The 19,862-nt window shown below is 44.1% G+C and overlaps 1 protein-coding gene across 3 annotated transcripts in view; it reads right to left on the minus strand.

The window, feature by feature from the left end:
* Window positions 1-19,862, minus strand: part of MTUS2 (microtubule associated scaffold protein 2) — a 249,383-nt gene that overhangs the window by 99,119 nt on the left and 130,402 nt on the right. For all 3 annotated transcript variants that reach the window (XM_061133232.1, XM_061133231.1, XM_061133230.1), the window contains 2 exons: window positions 18,751-18,849; window positions 10,732-10,943 (listed from right to left, as the gene is read on the minus strand). In XM_061133232.1, coding sequence (XP_060989215.1) covers window positions 10,732-10,943; window positions 18,751-18,849 — 311 coding nt within the window. The remainder of the gene's footprint in view (window positions 1-10,731; window positions 10,944-18,750; window positions 18,850-19,862) is intronic.

The raw sequence follows: 19,862 nt of genomic DNA on the forward strand, positions 1-19,862 counted from the left end.
CTGTTATCCTCCTCTTACTGATTTTTGTCTAATTTCATTAAGGTCAGATAACATATTTTGTATGATTCTAACTACTTAAAATTTGTAAATTTTATGACCCTAAATACATTCTATCTTGGTGAATGTTCCATGTGCACTGAAAAGAATGTATGTTCTCCCATTGTTGGGTGCAGTATTTTATAAACATCTATAAGTTCTTGTTGGCTGATGATGGTATTCACTTCTTCTATATCTTTGCTAGTCTCTGTCTCCTGCTTCTGTTCATTACTGAGAAAGGAGGTGTTGAAATCTCCCAAGCATAATTTTATATCCGTCGTCTTCTCCTTTCAGTTCTGTTTTTGCCTGGTGTGTTTTAAAGCTCTATTGTTAGACAGACACATTTAGGACTGTTATATGTTGGAAAATTAACCCTTTTACATTGTATAACATCCCTCTCACCCCTGGTAATTTTTTCTGCTCTGAAGTCTACCTTGTCTGCTATCAACACAGCCACTCCATGACTTTTGATTCATGGTTCCATGTTCCATCCTTTTAGTGATACTTTTAACCTACATCTTTCTGTATTTTAAGCAAAATTCTTGTTGACAGCAGACAGTTGAGTCATGTGTTTTAATCCATGTTTCCATATATACCCTGACAATTTTTTAAAAGATTTTTTGATGTGGTCCATTTTCAAAGTCTTTGTTGTATTTGTTACAATACTGCTTCTGCTTTATGATTTTTTGGTTATTTGGCCCTGAAGCACATGGGATCTTAGCTCCCTCACCAGGGATCAAACCCACGTCCTCTGTATTGCAAGATGGATCATTAACCACTGGACCAGCAGGGAAGATCCTTGGTGCTTTGCAAATGTTAGGAGGGATATTTGACTGGATTTATTATTTATTTCATTATTCTGAGATTACCAGGTGCTTGTTAAATAGTTGACAAATGAAGTAATAAGCAGAATATTATTGATTAAGGCAACTTGAGTTATCTATATAATGGGCGTCAAAACACCTGCATCAGAAGTTCAATGTGAGGATCAAATGAGATGATGCACATAAAAATGTAAAGGGCAGAACAGTGCCCAGGACACATTGGGTATTCACAACTAATTTTCCCCTAAATCCTGGAGGCTTTTCACCAGATTTTTCTAAAGATTAAAGTGACAAGGTTCTCTGTACTGGAACAACTGAGCATTCCCTGAATGTAAAGTCACTGGATCCAAACAGAGTCAACCTAAAATATCAATAATTTGTTCAGTCGTTCAGTCGTGTTCTACTCTTCATGACCCCATGGACTGCAGCACACCAGGCTTCCCTGTTCTTCCCTATCTCCTGGAGTTTGCACAAACTCAACTCATGTCCATTGAGTCGATGATGTCATCCAACCATCTCATCCTAACTACCTTCATGTTTTTTACATCTTTTGGAGAACTGATCCCTTCATTCATAATGTGGTATCCTCTTTATCTGTCATGATCTTATTCTGAAGTCTGCTTTGTCTAAGATTATATACTTACAGTTATTCCAACTTTCTTTGGATTCGTGTTAGCATGGTATATCTTTCTCCATCCCTTTACTTTGGTAAAAGTCTTTATACTTATTTATTTTTTAAACTTTTTATTTTATATTGGAGTATAGTGGATTAACAATGTTGCAATAGTGTCAGATGTATAGCAGAGCAACTCAGCCATACATATCCATGTATCCATTCTCCCCCAGACTCCCCTCCCATCCTTGGCTGCCACTTAACATGGAGCACAGAGTCTTTATATTTAAATAGGTTTTCTTGTGGACAGTATATAGTTATGTTAAAAAAAAAACAACTCTTTTTGACTATTCTCTGTCTTTTAAGTAGTGTGTTTAGACCACTCACATTTCATGTGATTACTGTTCTGGCTGGATTAATATCTTTATAACTTTTCTATGCATTGCATTGGGGCTTCTCAGGTGGCACTAGAGGTAAAGAACCCACTTGCCGATACAAGAGACATGGGTTCGATCCCTCGGTTGGGAAGATCCCCTGGAAGAGGGCATGACAACCCACTCCAGTATTTTTGCCTGGAGAATCCCATAGACAGAGGAGCCTGGCAGGCTGTAGTTGATTCGGTCCCAAAGAGTCAAACACGACTGAAGTGACCTAACATGCATGCATTGCATTTATTCTTCACTTTTTTCCCCCTCTCCTTTTGTCTCCTTTATGCCTGTAAAATAGATATACATTTCTGGCACTGCAATTCTTTCACACTGAAAAAATAATGGGGAAATACTATTGAAGAAAAATTTGCGAAATGATATCCCCTCTACCTGTTTTGTCAGCACAGTTTTCATGAGGCCTCTGTTTTAAAGAGAGTGCTGCCACGTTACAGAGCCAATATTTTTCAATTTCAAATATTTCTTCTTCTGTTCCTGGTGGAGCAGACATCATGGGCTTCCATAATCTCTAGGGACTGAACTACAGACATAGATCGTTGGACTCTCAATATGTAATTGCTTTTATGAATGATGTCCTAGTCAAACTGCTTGCAGTGTGTGACATCAATTTTATTCTTGCTGTCTTAGTATTTTGTCAGGAATAAAATGAAAAACGAAAGCAGTTGTATGATTTTAATTTCAAACCTAGTATCACTTACGCGTGTGGAACAGGCAGGTCTGCAGTTCGCACTTTAGTGAGTGAGGGGAGGAGAACAGCACCTGCTTTTGTAAAACACTCTGGAATTTAAGGTAATACTTGGCCAGCACTCTTCTCAGGGCACAGATTTCATTTCCAGCCAATGCCCTGTAGATGTCGCCATTGCCATTTCTGATGGGGAAAAGTACCAGCTTCACCACAAGCTTGTTCAGTCGCTCAGTCCTGTCTGACTTTTTGCAACCAAATAGACTGCAGCATGCCAGGTTTCTCTGTCCATCACCAACTCCTGGAGCTTGCTCAAACTCATGTCATCAAGTAGGTGATGCCATCCAACCATTTCATCCTCTGTCGTCCCCCTCTCCTCCTGCCTTCAATCTTTCCCAGCATCAGGGCCTTTTCCAGTGAGCTGGCTCTTTGCATCATATAGCCAAAGTATTAGAGCTTCAGCTTCAGCATCAGTCCTTCCAATGAATATTCAGGGTTGATTTCCTTTAGGATTGACTGGCTGGATCTCCTTGCTGTCCAAGGAATTCTCAAGAGTCTTTAACAGCACCACAATTCGAAATTATCAATTCTTTGGTGTTGGACCTTCTTTATGGCCCAACTCTCACATCTGTACATGACTACTGGAAAAACCATAGCTTTGACTAGATGGACCTTTGTCAGAAAAGAGATGTCTGTTTTTTACTATGCTGCCTAGGTGTGTCATAGTTTTTCTCTGAAGGAACAAGCATCTTTTAATTTCATGGCTGCAGTCACCATACTCAGTGATTTTGGAGCCCAAGCTGATGGAGGCCAAACCTGCTGAACCATTTGGTTGTTAAGGAACCAGGGGAGTCTTCTTGTTCTGACCCACTTACAGATGCTCCTCTGAAAGTGACCAGCTCTGGGATACTTTCTCATTCTGTATCATTTTCATCTACTGTCTGGTACCTGGTTTTACAATGCACCCCCTCCTTCAGAAACTCCTTTCTCATTTGGCTTCTTCGAGGAGGGACTCTCCTGTTCCCAGCAACCGTTCTCCTTTCCTATCTTTCCCACTCCTCCTCCCTGGGTCCCTGCAGAGGCTCTGTCCCATGTCCTCCTGTACACACGCTCCTGTCAATCTCACTCTTCTCATGTCACTTCTACACAAATGACTCCCAAGTCTGCCTTTCTAGAGCTTCCTTTTTCTCTCCTGACATTTAAACCCACGTTTAACTCCCTCGTGGAGCCCCCAGCACCACAAAGCACAAAGAATCTTGGAAATCGACAAAGTGGAACTAGTCCAGGTTGCGGGGGGAATGCTATATATGGGAGCAGGCTCCTCTGTCCATGGGGTTCTCCAAGCCATGAATCCTGGAGTGGGTTGCCATTTCCTTCTCCAGGGGCTCTTCATGGGTAACTATTAATATAAAAAAAATAAGCTTCTCCCACTTGAAATTTCCAAGAGAATGGGACAGAGAGCACTCCTAGAACGTGGGATAGAATTCTCGACAATTTTTTCTGAATTCCAAAGGAACAGGTGATAGTATATTTGAGTAATATACGTATTGCGTAAAAGCATATTTTTGGAGGAAAAATGTCCATCCCTACAGGTCCACTGAACCTGGACCCTGAGGGTTCATGGACGCACAACGTGTGCAGTTCCAGAGAAAATAGTTAAACAGAGAACCCACAACCTCTTTATAGATATTCCTGAGCCATAAACACAAGAGTCCTACATGAATATAACATTCCTCAGTTTTGTGATTCCTATTTGGGACTTGCTGGGGCCAGGGTGGGGACGGTTTACCTTTTCCCACCTGGAGCCTCTTGGACTTGTAAACCCCATGGACCCCCTAACTGGCTCACAGGCTGGGTCCTGGGGTCCTGTATCCGCCTTCTCCTTTATGTCAGACCCTCCTCCTCACCCTCCCACCCTTTGCCCAGGTTATTACTACGAGCAGCTGAGCTTCCTAAGTGTTTTCTCTGCTTGGGGTTCTCTTTCTATTTTCCATCCCATACTCTGCTATCATATCAACTGTCCTGAAATGCAGCTTCGAATGTACTCTGTCCAAAACTCTCAGTGCCTCCTAACTGCCTCAAATTGAGCCTCTCTTTACTCTGTTGTTTAAGTCACCAAACCCTTCTGCCTCATTTCTGGCTACTGACAGTCCAGAAGCTCCACACTTTAGGCAAATCAGACTCTACTCCTGGCAGATCCAGCCTGGTTTGTTCCAGGGCTGTGCTGCTCGCTATGCTGGGCCCCCCACCTCTGCTATGGAAGCCTGATTTACTCTCGAGGGCCAATCCACAAGCATCCGTCCTCTCTGAATGGCCATATGGCCCAGACTGGAATAATTGCTCCTTGTGGAACCCCTGAGAGCCACATCAATACTCTGTCTTCCAGGGATTCAAAAAAGTGTCTTTCCCCTCTGGAATTAGAAGGCAGGGTCTGAGACTGAGCTTTTAAATCTTCCACTTAACCAACAGGTGCGGAATTAAACTGAATGGCTAGGATGCATGGTGATGTATATTTGGGGTCAGAGAAAATCCAAAGAGTGTGTGTGGAGTAGAGATGGCTCTCGCTGTAACTCACTCAGGCCATGGCGGTCCTGGTACAAATGGACCACGTTCCCAATCCTCCCCTGAATGTAAGGCACAGTACAAATCCTCACAACCTTGAAGGCTGTGGGGAGAGGGAGAGGAAATACCATAACATTCTGGAAAACATGGGCAGGACATGGGTTGATACGGGTTGGACATTGGCTGGACATGAGTTAATATGGGTTGGACTTGAATTGATAAGACATTACTTTGCCAACAAAGGTCCAAATAGTCAAAGCTATGGTTTTTCCAGTGGTCAGGTATGGATGTGAGAGTTGGACTATAAAGAAAACTGAGTACCAAAGATTTGATGCTTTTGAACTGTGGTGTTGGAGAAGATTCTTGAGAGTCCCTTGGACTGTAAGGAGATCCAACCAGTTCATCCTAAAGGAAATCAGTCCTGAATTTTCACTGAAAGGACGGATGCTGAAGCTGAAACTCCAATACTCTGGCCACCTGATGCAAAGTACTGACTCATTTGAAAAGACCCTCATCCTGGGAAAGATTGAAGGTAGGAGGGGATGGGGACAACAGAGGATGAGATGGTTAGATGGCATCACTGACTCAATGGACATGAGTTTGAGTAAACTCCAGGAGTTGGTGACGGACAGGGAGGCCTAGCATGCTGCAGTCCATGAGGTCGCAAACAGCTGGACACAACTGAGCGACTGAACTGAACTGAACTGATACGGAAATGGGTTGATATGGGTTGTATTGTGGCTCCATCGCTTTCTAATTCTATTGTCTTGGGAAGGCTACAGAACCTCCCTGAGCCTCAGTCTCCTCAACTGTCTCATGAAAATAATGTCGACACTTAAAGGCAGGGTTTTGTGAGGGTTAAAATGTTACATGTAAACTGTCCAGGACACTGGAGATGGTCAATAAACAAGAGTGATATTGTTATTAAAATGCTTTGCCTTTTACTTTTTGAACTCTATGGAACCTTTCATTGGTGGAGGCAGGATTGATTAAAACCTACTAACATAAGTGAATTGAAGATGAAAAGTTAAATATATGAACTACATTTAAAAATATGTACACCCCTAACTGGGACTTCCCTGGTGGCTCAGACGGTAAAGAATCTGCCTGCAAAGCAGGAGACCCAGACCAAAGTTCAATCCCTGGGTCAGGAAGAACCACTGGAGAAGGAAATGGCAAACCCACTCCAGTATTCTTGGCTGCAAAATCCCACGGACAGAGGAGCCGCAAAGAGTCTGAGAAGATAGCAACGAACACTTTCACGCTATGTACTTTAGGGAAAAGGAGGCTGCTGAATTATTAATTTTGATTATGCTTAGAAAGTACACAAATGCTTGACATTAATTTTCATTCTCTGTATGCCTAATACTATTTTCAGTAATAAATAAAAATAATTAAAACCAATATCTGTCACATTCATAAAGTGAAATGATAAAAATTATACAAACCAATATAAAAAACTGAATAAATATAATAAACCTGATTAAAAATGAAATGAAAACGAATACACTCTCAGATGTAACCTGTAAAATTTGATGCTACAGGGCGAGGCACGCCGCTTAATATATTAACAGGACCACCATCTGTGTTGTTTCCTGGATTAGCCACCAGGGGCTGCTAAAGAGTAGTGTTCCAGGGAAGCAGGCAGAGAAAGATTTAAAAAATAATCTTTCAAACATGACCCTGAGAAGTGCGAGTCTCTGAGAGTTACACTTATTACTACACCCCCCAGAGGTCTGAGACCGCAGATTTCAGCAAAGCTGTCTGGCTGGTGGTGAGGACCATGCCCTGTTGGCAGAGTGGAGCTACTGAGAATCAGCGTAAATGTGAGGCTGGTGTTGACACTTAAAGGTGACATCTGAGCGTCCCCGGACGCCGGGCTCAGACTGAAACACAGCCGACAACACTCACAGCCACTGTGCCATGAGCTGTGAAGCACAGGGCAGAAACGGAAGATTCTTATCTAGGCTCCTGATTCCTTTTTCTAGTGACTTCCCATCCTTGATGGAATCAGCACATTCTGGAAAAAATACAGAGCCCCAGCTGAGTAGCTGGACTAGAAAGCTGCTCTATCCTTCAAGGACACCCAGAGTCAAATCCTTTATGTACATAAAATGAAATAAGAGGAGTCTGTTCTGTGTTTTCCCTTTACATTTCTCACCTATGTCTTACTCATCCCGCTTGAGAGTAAAATATTTGTCAGATTTCCTTGTCCTCAAAAAGGATGCTTTACTGAATACTGTTCAAAGTACCTTTGCCCATTAATTCATGACATTCTCTCTATAACCTTGTGAAGAGTTATTAACGATCCTTTTTGCAATTGAGGAAACTTTGAGACTCAAAGATGACTGGTCAGAGCGGACTTGGCAGCAGGAAGCTGAGTCGGGCAAGGATGTACTAATTTCCCATGGGTGATGCTGACAAGGCGCCAAGAGGGACAGTAACTTGCTCAAGTCTTAAGGGTGGTGGAGGAGGCGTTGGTGGGATTGACCCCTTGCCAGCACGGTGCCCTCGCTCTACCACACCAGGCTTTGTAGACAAAATGCTACAGCACAGAAAAGATACAGGCATGGAGCTCCAGCAGGGTCTTTAAGGAGAAGAGCAGAAAAGACCTTGTTTTTTCAGGCTGGCTGCGGTGGTCATGCTCTGCATAGCTGTAGTATGCTGGGCTGTGACCATGTCTCACACATAAAAATAATAATAACACATCAGCTTCCCACGGTAAGATACAGGGAACATGTCAGGATCACGATATCTTGTAATAGAGGGCTCCATCATCCATACTTCCTGGCTTGTCTGGCCTCTTATTTCCCTGGGTGCTCCACTCCAGTCACAAACTCCCAAATCAATCATCTTAAACCACGTGGAGCAAATCCAGCCTATGGGGAAGCCGCTTATGATCAATTAGACTTAAAAAAAAAAATGTCTATTGTTTCTTCTGGAGCTTATCTGGAGAGAGAGTTGCGATCAGGACAGAGAAAAGGACGCACTGTGTGGGAGGTGAAATGCCATGGTCATCAGGAGGCCTGTCTGGAGTCACTGGTTGTGATTTACTGAAAAAAGAATGAAATTCAGGTCCATCTATCTTGCTGAAATGTCAAGAGGAGTGTGGCTCCAGCCAGTAGGGGGCTCTGATGGACATGCCTGCAAATCACCTGCCAGCCCTTTGGAATCTCCTCCGATGGAAGAGCCACGTGGATGCTACAGAGAAGTGTATCTCGTGGCTCCTGGGCCAACGGGAATTCTCCTGGGGCCCAGAAATACACTGTTACAGGGAACCGACCCTTAATTTCAACATAGAAAATTCTCTTCTCTGCCGTGTTGCCATGGGTGGGGTCCAAAATTTCCAACGAAAACACACTGCATGTTAGGGGAAAAAAAAAAAAAACTATGAAAGTGTTAGTTGCTCAGTTATATCTGACTGTTTGCAGCTCCATGGACTGTCGCCTCTGTACATGGCATTCTCCAGGCAAGAATACTGGAGTGGGTAGCCATTCCCTTCTCCAGGGGAATCTTCCCGATGCAGGGATCGAACTTGGGTCTCCCGCATTACAGGCAGATCTCTGACCATCTGAGCTACCAGGGAAGCCCTCACAGTGCGTGTAACCAATGTGTTAAGTTGGTGTTTGCTGGCAAATCAATTCACAGGAAATCTTTATCAAGGGTTTGCTACGACGCTGGGTGATGCATGGAAGGGACACAGCGGACAGAGTAACACACTGCATTTTATCACTGAACTGCAAGGAACAACACTCATTTCCTCTCTTCATTAAAGACCCGACAGTCAGTGGAAAACATACATCCAGCCGAAGAATAGAAAACACGACTCTCTCTCTCTAGTAAGAAAACTGCTCAATACGTAACATGGCACGTCCGGCCCCTTTGGTGACTCAAAAACATGTCTGTAATTTTAATTCTTACAGGGTGGGAAACAGTCATTTCAGCTCTTCAAGGTTGGCCCCAGGGGTACCAGACCGGAAGGGAAGACATAACATTCAAATTGGTCATTGATCGCTGGTGTTAACATGCTGACGAGGGAGGAGAAGGAAACTATTGATAAAACTGAAATCTGTTCATCTTGTCTTTGATCACAACTATACACTGGGAATTAGCTCCTTGGGCGAAAAGCTTTAAGCAAAAAGGGCAACAAGCCCTAAAAGGGCAGCTGAGGTTTCTATGCTGGGCGGGACAAGAGAGGCTGCAGGCGGCCATAAAAGGTCAGAGTTCTCCACACTTTAAGGTTCAGGTAATAAGGAAAACTAGTGGACATGGTGTTGGTTAAAATGCTTCTGATTTTTCTTCTTTAAATTAGCTAGAAATTTAGTTATCTCATTTTCCTGGTTGGGGGACATTTCTATAGCACTTTTACTTTCATTTATAGATCCCAGGAGGTCCATACATGAAATTAATGTCTTATAGGTTATTGATATGGTAACTTGCAGTGTTTAAACTTCAAAGGTAAAGGTTCAAGTTCTCCCCCAAATGCTCCTTGGTCACCCCAGGATGGAGCAAGAATGTACAAAGTCAGGCCCAGGCTCCCACCGCCTCCCTTCTACATTGAGAGACAGGGAGGCTGAACTATGTTTGGTGAATGTTACCGTTGTGAATGTTACCAGACTGTCCCAAAGGCTTCCCAGGTGGTGCTAGTGGTAAAGAATCCACCTGCCAATGCAGAAGACGCAAGAGACTCGGGTTTGATCCGTGGGTCGGGAAGATTCCCTGGAGAAGGAAATAGCAACCCACTCTGGTATTCTTGCCTGGGACATTTCATGGACAGAAGAGCCTGGTGGGCTACACTCCACGGGGTCACAAAAGACAACAACAACAAACCAAGTCTGATAACAGACTCAGTGTCCAGACAAGCCGAGGAGACTCTGGACTCTCAGGCTGAGGAACCAAAGGCCTCTCTGCATTGTCAGAAGAACCAAGGGGTCGGGGGGACGCCCCCTCCCCACACTGCCCCCCGCACACTGTGAGCGTGGCCCGGAGGAGAGACCCCGGACCCAGCACAGCCCAGGTCCCCTCAAGGGCCACAGTGGCCCGCGCTGCCGCCCTGGCTTGCTCTGTACTAAGAGGCACAGACGTCTCAGAACCTGGCCGTCTCGGGTCCAAAATGCAAACCACCACACGCCCCATTCTCTTCCAAGACCTCACCTTCCAAACCTCCCTTTATACCTTTTCTTTTTTCTTCCTCTGGAGAAGGAAATGGCAACCCACTCCAGTACTCTTGCCTGGAAAATCCCATGGACAAGAGGAGCCTGGTAGGCTACAGTTCATGGGGTTGCAAAGAGTTGGACATGACTAAGCGACTTCACTTTTGCTTTTCTTTTTTTTTTTTATGTAATTTTCCCTTTTGGAAACAAGGTTATGAATCCATCTTCCCAGACTAATGTTTTTCACACGCCAAGTCCAAACTCGGCTCCTAAAACATCCCATGATGCTGGCCAAGACACCACAGCACCTGAAAATCAAACCATCTCTAACCCCAAACCCGAGCCAAAGCTCGCACACTAAGAACCATCCCCGCCGCTGCCCTCCCGCTTCCACATTCACCAGGCGTGGCCTCACCTTCCCGAAGAAGAGCTGCGTGGCCACGGCGAGCGCCTGGAAGCCGCGGACGGCGGTCCTCAGCTCCGCCTGCGCGAGCCCCAGCTGTCGGGCCTGCTGCTCGCAGCGCTCCTTCAGCCGCTGTACCAGCAGCCGCTCCGCCTCGCGGGCCTGCGGGTCCGGCTTCGGGGAGAACCCGTTGCGGGGGGCCGTGGTCCTCTGCTTGGGGTACCCTAGGAAGCAAGGAGGGTCACCTGTGAGAAAACAGTCAGCCCAGATGTGACAACCGCTCCTTATGACATAAGGAGGCCGGAAGGGGCTGAGAAGGAATGGCCCGCTGTGCGTCATTCTAAGTGTTAATATGAAATAACAAGGACTGTGAAGTGTTGCTCTGCTGTAGTGGTTCCAAGTACAAGGTTTCATGCTTGGAAGCAGAGGAACAGACAATATTGCCCAATTCCTCCCAGCTGCCTACATTTCTTCCTGGTCTGCTTAGAGAGACTTGGAGCAGTTGGCTTTTTTTTTTTCCTTCAAGGGGATTCCTCTTGGAAAGCATCTAAAGGGAAATCACTCAATCCAGGTTGAAGCCAGACTTAAAACCTAGTAACCCTTTCACTGATGGGCTTCCCCGATGGCTCAGTGGTAAAGAATCCAGGAGGGCAGGGGATGTGAGTTCAATCCTTGGGTCAGCAAGATTCCCCTGGAAGAGGAAATCACAACCCACTCCAGTATTCTTGCCTGAAGAATCCCATGGACAGAGGAGCCTGGTGGGCTACAGTCCATGGGGTGGCGAAGAATCAGACATGACTGAAGCGACTGAGTATGCACGCATGCACGCATCAAGCACCTGTTCAGTCAATGACATGTGGGAGGCCCAGTGGACTTGCAAAGAAATGAGGCCCTGCCCTTGACCAAGGGCAAGTCAGCGTCAGCATCTGGGCTTCAGGTTCTCTGATTCCTCACCAGGCATCTCAACACCTAAAGACACTTGCTGATCCACTCAGCAGTATCTCTGACTGAACTCACAGGTTTGGGGGCACACCCTGAGTCTAGAACATTCTCCCATTCCCCCACTCTTGTCCCAATCACATCCCCTGGTTGCATTACTCTGCTCAGGGACACATAGAATCTATGATGATCCCAGTGACCACTGGCGACTCAGAGCAAAGAGCCAGTCACCTTCTGTTCTTACAAAGGTAAACGCAAGCAGTTTGCGTGCAAAGGCTGAGCGCCAGGATGAACACAGGCCTTCAAAATGCAAAGAGAACATGAAAAATTCATCTGCAGTCATCTGGTCACTATCCAGAGGATTCTAATGGATGGAAAAGCATGGTTCAGTCCTGAAGCTGGAAGCTCAACTGACAGGATAACAAGCAAACACTGCAGCCTTGGGACCTGCATATTTATAATCTCAAAGAAGGCCCATGACCTTAACACTTGTAAACAAGAGGGAGAAGAATGAAAGGACACAACTTTGATAGCCCTCCAGCTTAAGGAAAAGCACTTGATGAGTTTGGTCCACCTCCCAACAGACAGGAAGTCTGTTTCTTGTAGGTTGGCACCAGCATGACACCCCAGGGAGCACATGGGCTGAATTCTCTGTCATTTTGGACAGGCTTTATTTTTCTTAAACTGATCTAAATTTATCTCAGAGAAAATGTGCCCTGTAGCACACTACTTTCTGCTCACCACTGGCACTTGTCTGCCTGGAGTTGGCTAGTGCTGGGGAAAGGTGACGAGCAGACAGCGCGAGAGCAGGAAATTTCCTTCCGGCCAGCGTGGAGCATGGGTGAGGGCAGGAATTATTGGGTTGGCCAAAAAGTTCGATCGAAGGAAAAACTCAAACAAACATTTTGGCCAACGTGCTCAACCATAAATAAGTATTCTAGAAAGAAGGGCCTCTCAGGTGGCTCAGGGTTAAAGAATCCTCCTGCCAATGGAGAAGACACAAGAGGTGATCCCTGGGTTCGAAAGATGCCCTGGAGAAGGAAATGGCAACCCGTTCCAGTATTCTTGCCTGGGGAACCCCATGGACAGAGGAGCCTGGTGGGTTTAGTCCATGGGGTTGCAAAGAGTTGGACATGACTGAGAGATTAAGCACATATACTAGAAAGAGGTTTACCTTTCCCATTCCAAGGAAAGCGCAGATTATTTTTTATTTTGATACACAGAAAATTGGAAAAAAAAAAAAAGGACGTTACAACCAGAGTTTCCCAAGGCAACTATAAGAATTGGTTATGATAATACACTCCTTAGACAAAACTTCATGTAAAATAGTCTCATCTTCGGGACATTTATAATCATTTATTATTTACAAGAAGTATGAGTGTTATTTATCAAAGTAAATCTAAATGTCTCCTTTTTCCAAGGGTGAAAAATCTTGGCTTAATGGTGTTATAACAATTGCTTAATTTTTATATTAAAAATTATAGTTATATCTGGCTTCCCCAGTAGTTCAGTTGGTAAAGAATCTGCCTGCAATGCAGGAGACCCCAGTTCGATACCTGGGTCAGGAAGATCCACTGGAGAAGGGATAGGCAACCCACTCCAGTATTCTTAGGCTTCCCTGTGGCTCAGCTGGTAAACAAAGCACCTGCATTGTGGGAGACCTGGGTTCGATCCCTGGGTTGGAAAGATCCCTGGGAGAAGGGAAAGGCTACCCATTCCAGTATTCTGGCTCGGAGAATTCCATGGACTGTATAATCCATAGGGTCACAAAGAGTCGGACATGACTGAGCGACTTTCACTTTCACTGGTGAAGATGGAGTAAGAAAGTAGATTTATCTTCTCATCTGAAACTACCCAAAACACTTGACCAAAATATGTGTCAGTGGATTTCAAGACATTATATTAGGCAATGAAGCACAAGGAACCAAAGACTCAGAAACACACGAGACGACCCCTACCACCCCCACGGATGCTTGAGCCTGCTCTCTGTGTGGTATTCCAGGCTGTGGTACAGAGTCAGGAAGCCCAGGCGAAGTCTGGTAGTCTTCCCAGCTCAGGAAGGTGGAGCTGGGGGCTCAGAAAGTTCAAGGGTCAGCAGTTACAGGGCAGAGTAGCTGAGAGGACAGCTCCACAGAGACACAGAATGACACAGAAGAGCCCCTTGAGTTTCTGGACAACTTACATCAGTGCAGCAGGTGAGGACAGTGTCCACAGCCAAGGAGAGGGTTCTACCCAGGACTAGAGGGAACACTACCGGGGGCTCACAGAAGGCCAGGATCAATTCCTGCGCCTACTGCAATTCCCAGGGCGTCAGAACACCTGGAAGGGTCATATCATGGTGCTCTGGGGAAACCAGTCCTAGACTGCTGGTCAGGATCCGTCTAACAAAGCTGATGAGAAAGATCCGAGATGATCAAGCTCTTTCCAAGTCACACTGTTTTACCCAAGAACAAAGCTTAAGAATATTTATAGAATTTTTTAAAAAATCCAACAAGGAAAAATTCACAATGTCAGTCATCTAAAAAAATTCTCAGGCATGTAAATAAACAGGGATGTACAAGCCATGATGAAGAGGGGATGCAATTAATTGAAGTCAGCCAAGAAAAGCACTGGCAATTAACTGTTATTATAACTATATTCCATATATCAAGAGGCTGGAGGAAAGATTGAGTACATCAAATAGATACAAAGACAAAAAGAGACTTAAATAAAAATTCTAGAGGTTAATAATTCAAATGCCTGAGATAAAAATACACTGGATGGGATTAAGAGTAGATTAGACACTGCATATGAAAATATTAATGGCATGGATTTTCATAGCAGCATTACTCATAGTAGCCAAAAGCTGGAAACAAATGCCCATCAACCAATGAGTGGGTAAACTATGACACATTCACATGGTGTAATATTATTCAGCCCAAACCAGGAACGAAACACTGATCCAAGAAGGAAATACTGATCCTCACTTTGACATGGATGAACCTCAAAAACGTGCTAAGTGAAAACAACTGATATAAAAAGCCACACAGAATATTATTCCATTTACACAAAATGTCCAGAATAAACAAGTCCATGAAACAGAAAGTAGACTAGGGGCTGGGGAGCATGGATAGGGAGTGACTGCTCATGGGTGTGGGTTTCTTTTGAGGGTAAAAGAAAATGCTCTGGAAGTAGTGGTGATGGCTGCACAATTTTGTGAATATACTAAAACCTGAAAAGAGTAAAATTCACAGTATGTGAATTACTAAAGAAGCAGCTGAGGCTTGAAGAAATTCTGTTATTTGCCCCAGTTCATACATCACATGAGCCACTGAGCCAGGATTTGAACTCAGTTTGATCTATTCTCCTGGACCAAACTGCTTGGCAACATTTAGAACTTGCAGAAGAGTGAACACAACTAGTGAACACAACTCCATGAAAGCATTCCCAGAAGCTGGAAGAAAACCAGCAGGAATAGGTGTCACAGAGTTAAGGGAAAGAAACTTTCAGGGAAGGAGTGATCAGTAACACCAAAGGCCACAGAGATAAGGACCAGGATGCATCACTTAGACTTAATAACCAGGAGGTCATGAGAGGCCTTTGCAGGATTGGGGGGAGGGGAGGCAGTAGAATAGGGAAGGGGTTGCTAGCTGGCAGGGATGGAGAAGTCATGTGTAAGCAAGGGACAGAGATGAGAATCACAAGATGCCTCTTTCCCAAGCCTGGCTGCAAAGGTGGGGAGAGAAATGGGTCAAGATCATCCTCAGGGAAGTTACAGATCAGCAGGGGAGGGAAACACACCTGGACTTCACCTGCCACTCTTCAGTCAGGTGACAGTCAAGGGTTCAAGGCTTGACGCAGGCACCACTGACCAGTGGAGCTCAGCTTATTTGATGTTCAGTAATCTGAAGAAAGGAGAGTTGCCCTTAGAGCGGGATGGAGGAGGCAAGGAGAAGAGGTTGGGGACAGGAATGCTGTGCTCCCAGACCTGTCCACTCTTATTACATAGGTTTCTCTTCACCAGAGCTGGCTTGACATTCTCCTGTGGTAGCCTGGACTCCAATGTTTCTGCTCTTCTGCACACATATCCAGATGCTTTGAGCTGTGTTCTCCCAGAATTCATGTGCTAATCCCTAATCTCCAATGAGATGATATTTTGAGGAGGTGCTCTAGGGTGCTCATGAGGGTGAGGCCTCCATGAACGGGATTAGTGGCCTCATGAGAAGAGACACCAGAGAGATGACCTCGTTTTCCCCACATGCTGACAAAGCAAGATTTACCAAGACAGCCCTTGTTGTGTGGAGTACCAGACAAGTCTCAACAAATTTGACAGGACTCAAATCATCCGCCTTTGGCCACCCAATGCGAAGAACTGACTCACTGGAAAAGACCCTGATGCTGGGAAAGATCGAAGGCCGGAGGAGAAGGCCCAGGGACGACAGAGGATGAGATGGTTGGATGGCATCACCGACTCGATGGACATGAGTTTGAGCAAGCTCCAAGAGTTGGTGATGGACAGGGAAGCCTGGTGTGCTGCAGTCCATGGGGTCAGAAAGAGTTGGACACGACTCAGTGACTGAACTGCACTGACCTGAACAAATCATCCAAAGTATGTTCTCCAGCCACAATGGAATTACATTAGAAATACAATCAGAGAGACCTCTGCAAAGTCCTAAATATCTGCAAACTAAAAAGAATGCTGCTAAATCATCATGGGGAAAGAAGAAATCAGAAAAGGAAACCTGAAAATATTTTGAACTCAATGAAGATGAAAACCCATTCTATCAACATATGTGGATTACAGCTAACGTAGTATATGAAGGGACATTTACTGTATTAAATGCACATTAGAAAAGCAGAAAGACTTCAAATTAATGACATTAGCTAATTAAACTCAATGCAAGCAGAAGAGATAATAACGATCACAGTAGAAATCTACTGAGAATCAAGTCATACTTCACATTACATACAAAACAAATTAAATGGATCACAGATGTAAATATAAAACCTACAAGTATTTTAGAATAAAATGTAGGGGAAAGTCTTTATGAACTTGGGTTATGTAAAGATTTTTAAAGATAATACTAAAAATATGGTCCATAACAGAAAAAATCATGAATTGGACTTCACGAACACTAAGAACTTCTAATCTTCAAAAGACATTGTTAGGGGAGTGCAAAACAACACATAAATTGTGGAGAAAAGAAAATTGCAAATCACATACCTGAAAAAATTGTGACCAGAATATATAGAAACTCTCAAAATTGAATTAAAAAAACACTTCCAATTGAAATGGCAAAAGATTGGATATTTTATGGAAGAATATACACAGATGTCAAATAAACAAAAAAGATGTTCAACATTTTAATGTCATTAGTTGCCAGGTAAATGCAAATTAAAGCCATGAGATACTGCTATGTACCTATCATAATGTTTATTATTGAAAAGACTGACCATACCAAGGGTTGGCAAGGACATGGAGGAACTGGATCTCTTGGACATCACTGACGGGAATATAAAATGGTACAACTACCTTGGAAAACAGATTGGAAAACTTTTAAACAGATTTAAAAGCTAAACACATAGCTACCATATGACTCAGGCATTCCACTCTTAACTATTTGCCAAGAAAAATGAAAGCAGAGGTCTGTACCAAGGCTTGTACAAGTGTGTGTGGTAGCTTCATTTATAATAGCCAAATCCCTGGGGGGAATCTCCAAAGTGTCTCAATAGGCAAATGGATAAATTGTGGTACTTACACAGTGGAGTTCTATTCGCCGGTAAAAAGGAATGGACTATTGCTTCAGTAGATCTCAACCCCTTCCTTCCTTCCCCTCCTTTCCTCACTCTGTTTTCTTTTTCCTTTCTCCCCTCTCTTGGCCTTCATTGACATGGATTTAAAATTTTTAACCCCTCATTTCAACCTTTCCCTGCATATGTCTCATTGGAAGTTTACAGGAACATCCTGATTGGACCCACATGGACAGCTGCAAAGCAAAGGCTTCCCACACCATGAGGTCTGCAACAACTAAGCACGCCGCTCCCTCAGCCTGCCTTTAAAAGTGCTTTGCTGAAATCCTTTGAGCAGTTCTGGGTTTTCAGAGCACAAACTACTGGTCTCCTTGCAGGCTCTGCAATGAACCTTTTTCTGCTCCAAACTCCAACATTTGAGTTTGTTTTGCCTCATTGTGCATCAGGCACACAAGTCTGCCTTTGGTAACAGGCTCTGTCTCCTGACCCTCTTCATGTGTGACTCTGGATTACTTCCTATACATTTTTAAAATTTATTGGAAACATTATTAATAAGGTCATTATTCCGCAAGGTTTCTGGTTCATAGTGCAGCAAGCAAGAGTGCAGTTTGGGGATTCAAAGTGCCTGGGTTAAAACAAAGGCTCTACTATTTATTTCCTGCGACTTTTGGGCAAGTTAATGAAAATCTATGAAGCTCAATTTCCTCACATACAAAAGAAGAGGCAATATCATACCCATCTCCCAGTTACTGGGGGCATTACATAAATGAATACATTTAAAGACCTACCTAAGGACAGTACCTGGTATACAGTAAGAACTCAAACTTTAGCTGCTATTATTGCTACTATTTTTGTGCTTAAAGGTTAAAGGTTATACTGCATTCTGTTCTACAAAGAGGCTAATGTCTTACAATATGTATTTCCATAATAGGTAATTTTCAAGTTTCACGACATTACATAGCTTGTTCATATAAGTATGTAAATAAATAAAATAACAAGTGTTTGATAGCCACAGTTCATTTTTTTCTCCTCTTTTTGGAAAATATTATCTCTTGAGGTAAGATCTCCAAAATCTGTTTTTCAATTATAAATTATCTCAGGTGCTGTTGGAATAGCAGATACTCCTACACAGAGAAGATCCTACCCCCTAAATGTAGCATTAATAACATTTTTTTAAAGATAAAATGATGCCAACAGCTGGTTCATTTCAGCTGGAGTCAGAACACAGCCGTACACGAACATCAAGCCCTGGAACAGTCACGCGCACCACGTGGGCTGGCATTGCTCCATTAATGACATTTGAACAAAATGAATTCCAAGTTCAAGTCTCCTCAGATAACATAGTTCACATTTCTTAAATACCTGGCGAATGAAGCTTGGTGCTTGAAGCCGCTGTCCTCTTAGGAGATGAAACTGCAGGTTTATTGGCATCTTGCTCTTTTTGTACTTCTTTCTTGGCTCCTATAAATAGTTTAAAAAGAGAGAAAGAAACAAAAGAGAGCTCATTACAATCAAAATGGTTAACACAAATTGTGGAAAGGGAGGCTTAACAAAAGGCACATAGAACAAAATAATATTTGGGTGATTTGTTGCTATAGTCACCACCTCCTGTGCTTCAGGAATGACACGCTTGTTTATAGCAAAGGGAATTTTTATTATGAGCAGTCAGAGGAATAAGTACACTGCTGTCTCTGACATGATGAAAACCACCCCTGTCTCTGGGGGTCACCGCACCCCAAGGACCCTGACAAACTATGTGGGAATTAAAATTGCACTGTCCTCAGACACCAACTCAGTCGGGCTGTCTCCTTGCCAAAACAAATTTTCTGAAGATAGAGAAGGAAGCTGTAGCTGAATCTAACTGCTAATGACGCCAGCATCATGAGAGCTGAGCCTCGGGGAACTCGGTCTGCCTCTAATTAATTTCCACGCAGCTGGTCCACAGAGGTGACCTGGAGAGCCTCCGAGTTCTGTCTCTGCTGCAGCTGAGCCTTTGTGGGACCAGATGGCAGAGGCAGCCGCAGCAGCATGGGACATCTTGAACTTGGGCTCAATCTAAGAACAGGCACTCGGGACATGGCCCCATTTCCCCCTTGTGTGCTGGGCACAGACTCTGACCTCACATCCCCTTTATCAGAAAGTCAAAGAATGATGGATGGAAGATAAGAGAAGTAACACCAACCTGGGTGTACCTAGAACCTGTCTCCACCTCAGGACCATTTATTATGCCATTTCAAAAATAAACCCTGGGCTTCCCTGGTGGCTCAGTGGTAAAGAATCTGACTGAAAGGCAGGAGACATGGGTTCGGTCTCTGATCTGGGAAGATCCCACGTGCTAAGCCCACATACCACAATGACTGAAGCCTGCACACCCAGAGCCCATGCTCAGAAACAACAGAAGCCACCGCAATGAGAAGCTCGTGCACTGCAGTGAAGAATGGCCCCTGCTCGCCGCAACTAGAGACAGCCCACAC

This window comes from Dama dama, chromosome 30 (assembly GCF_033118175.1).
Source record: "Dama dama isolate Ldn47 chromosome 30, ASM3311817v1, whole genome shotgun sequence".
NCBI lineage: Eukaryota > Metazoa > Chordata > Mammalia > Artiodactyla > Cervidae > Dama > Dama dama.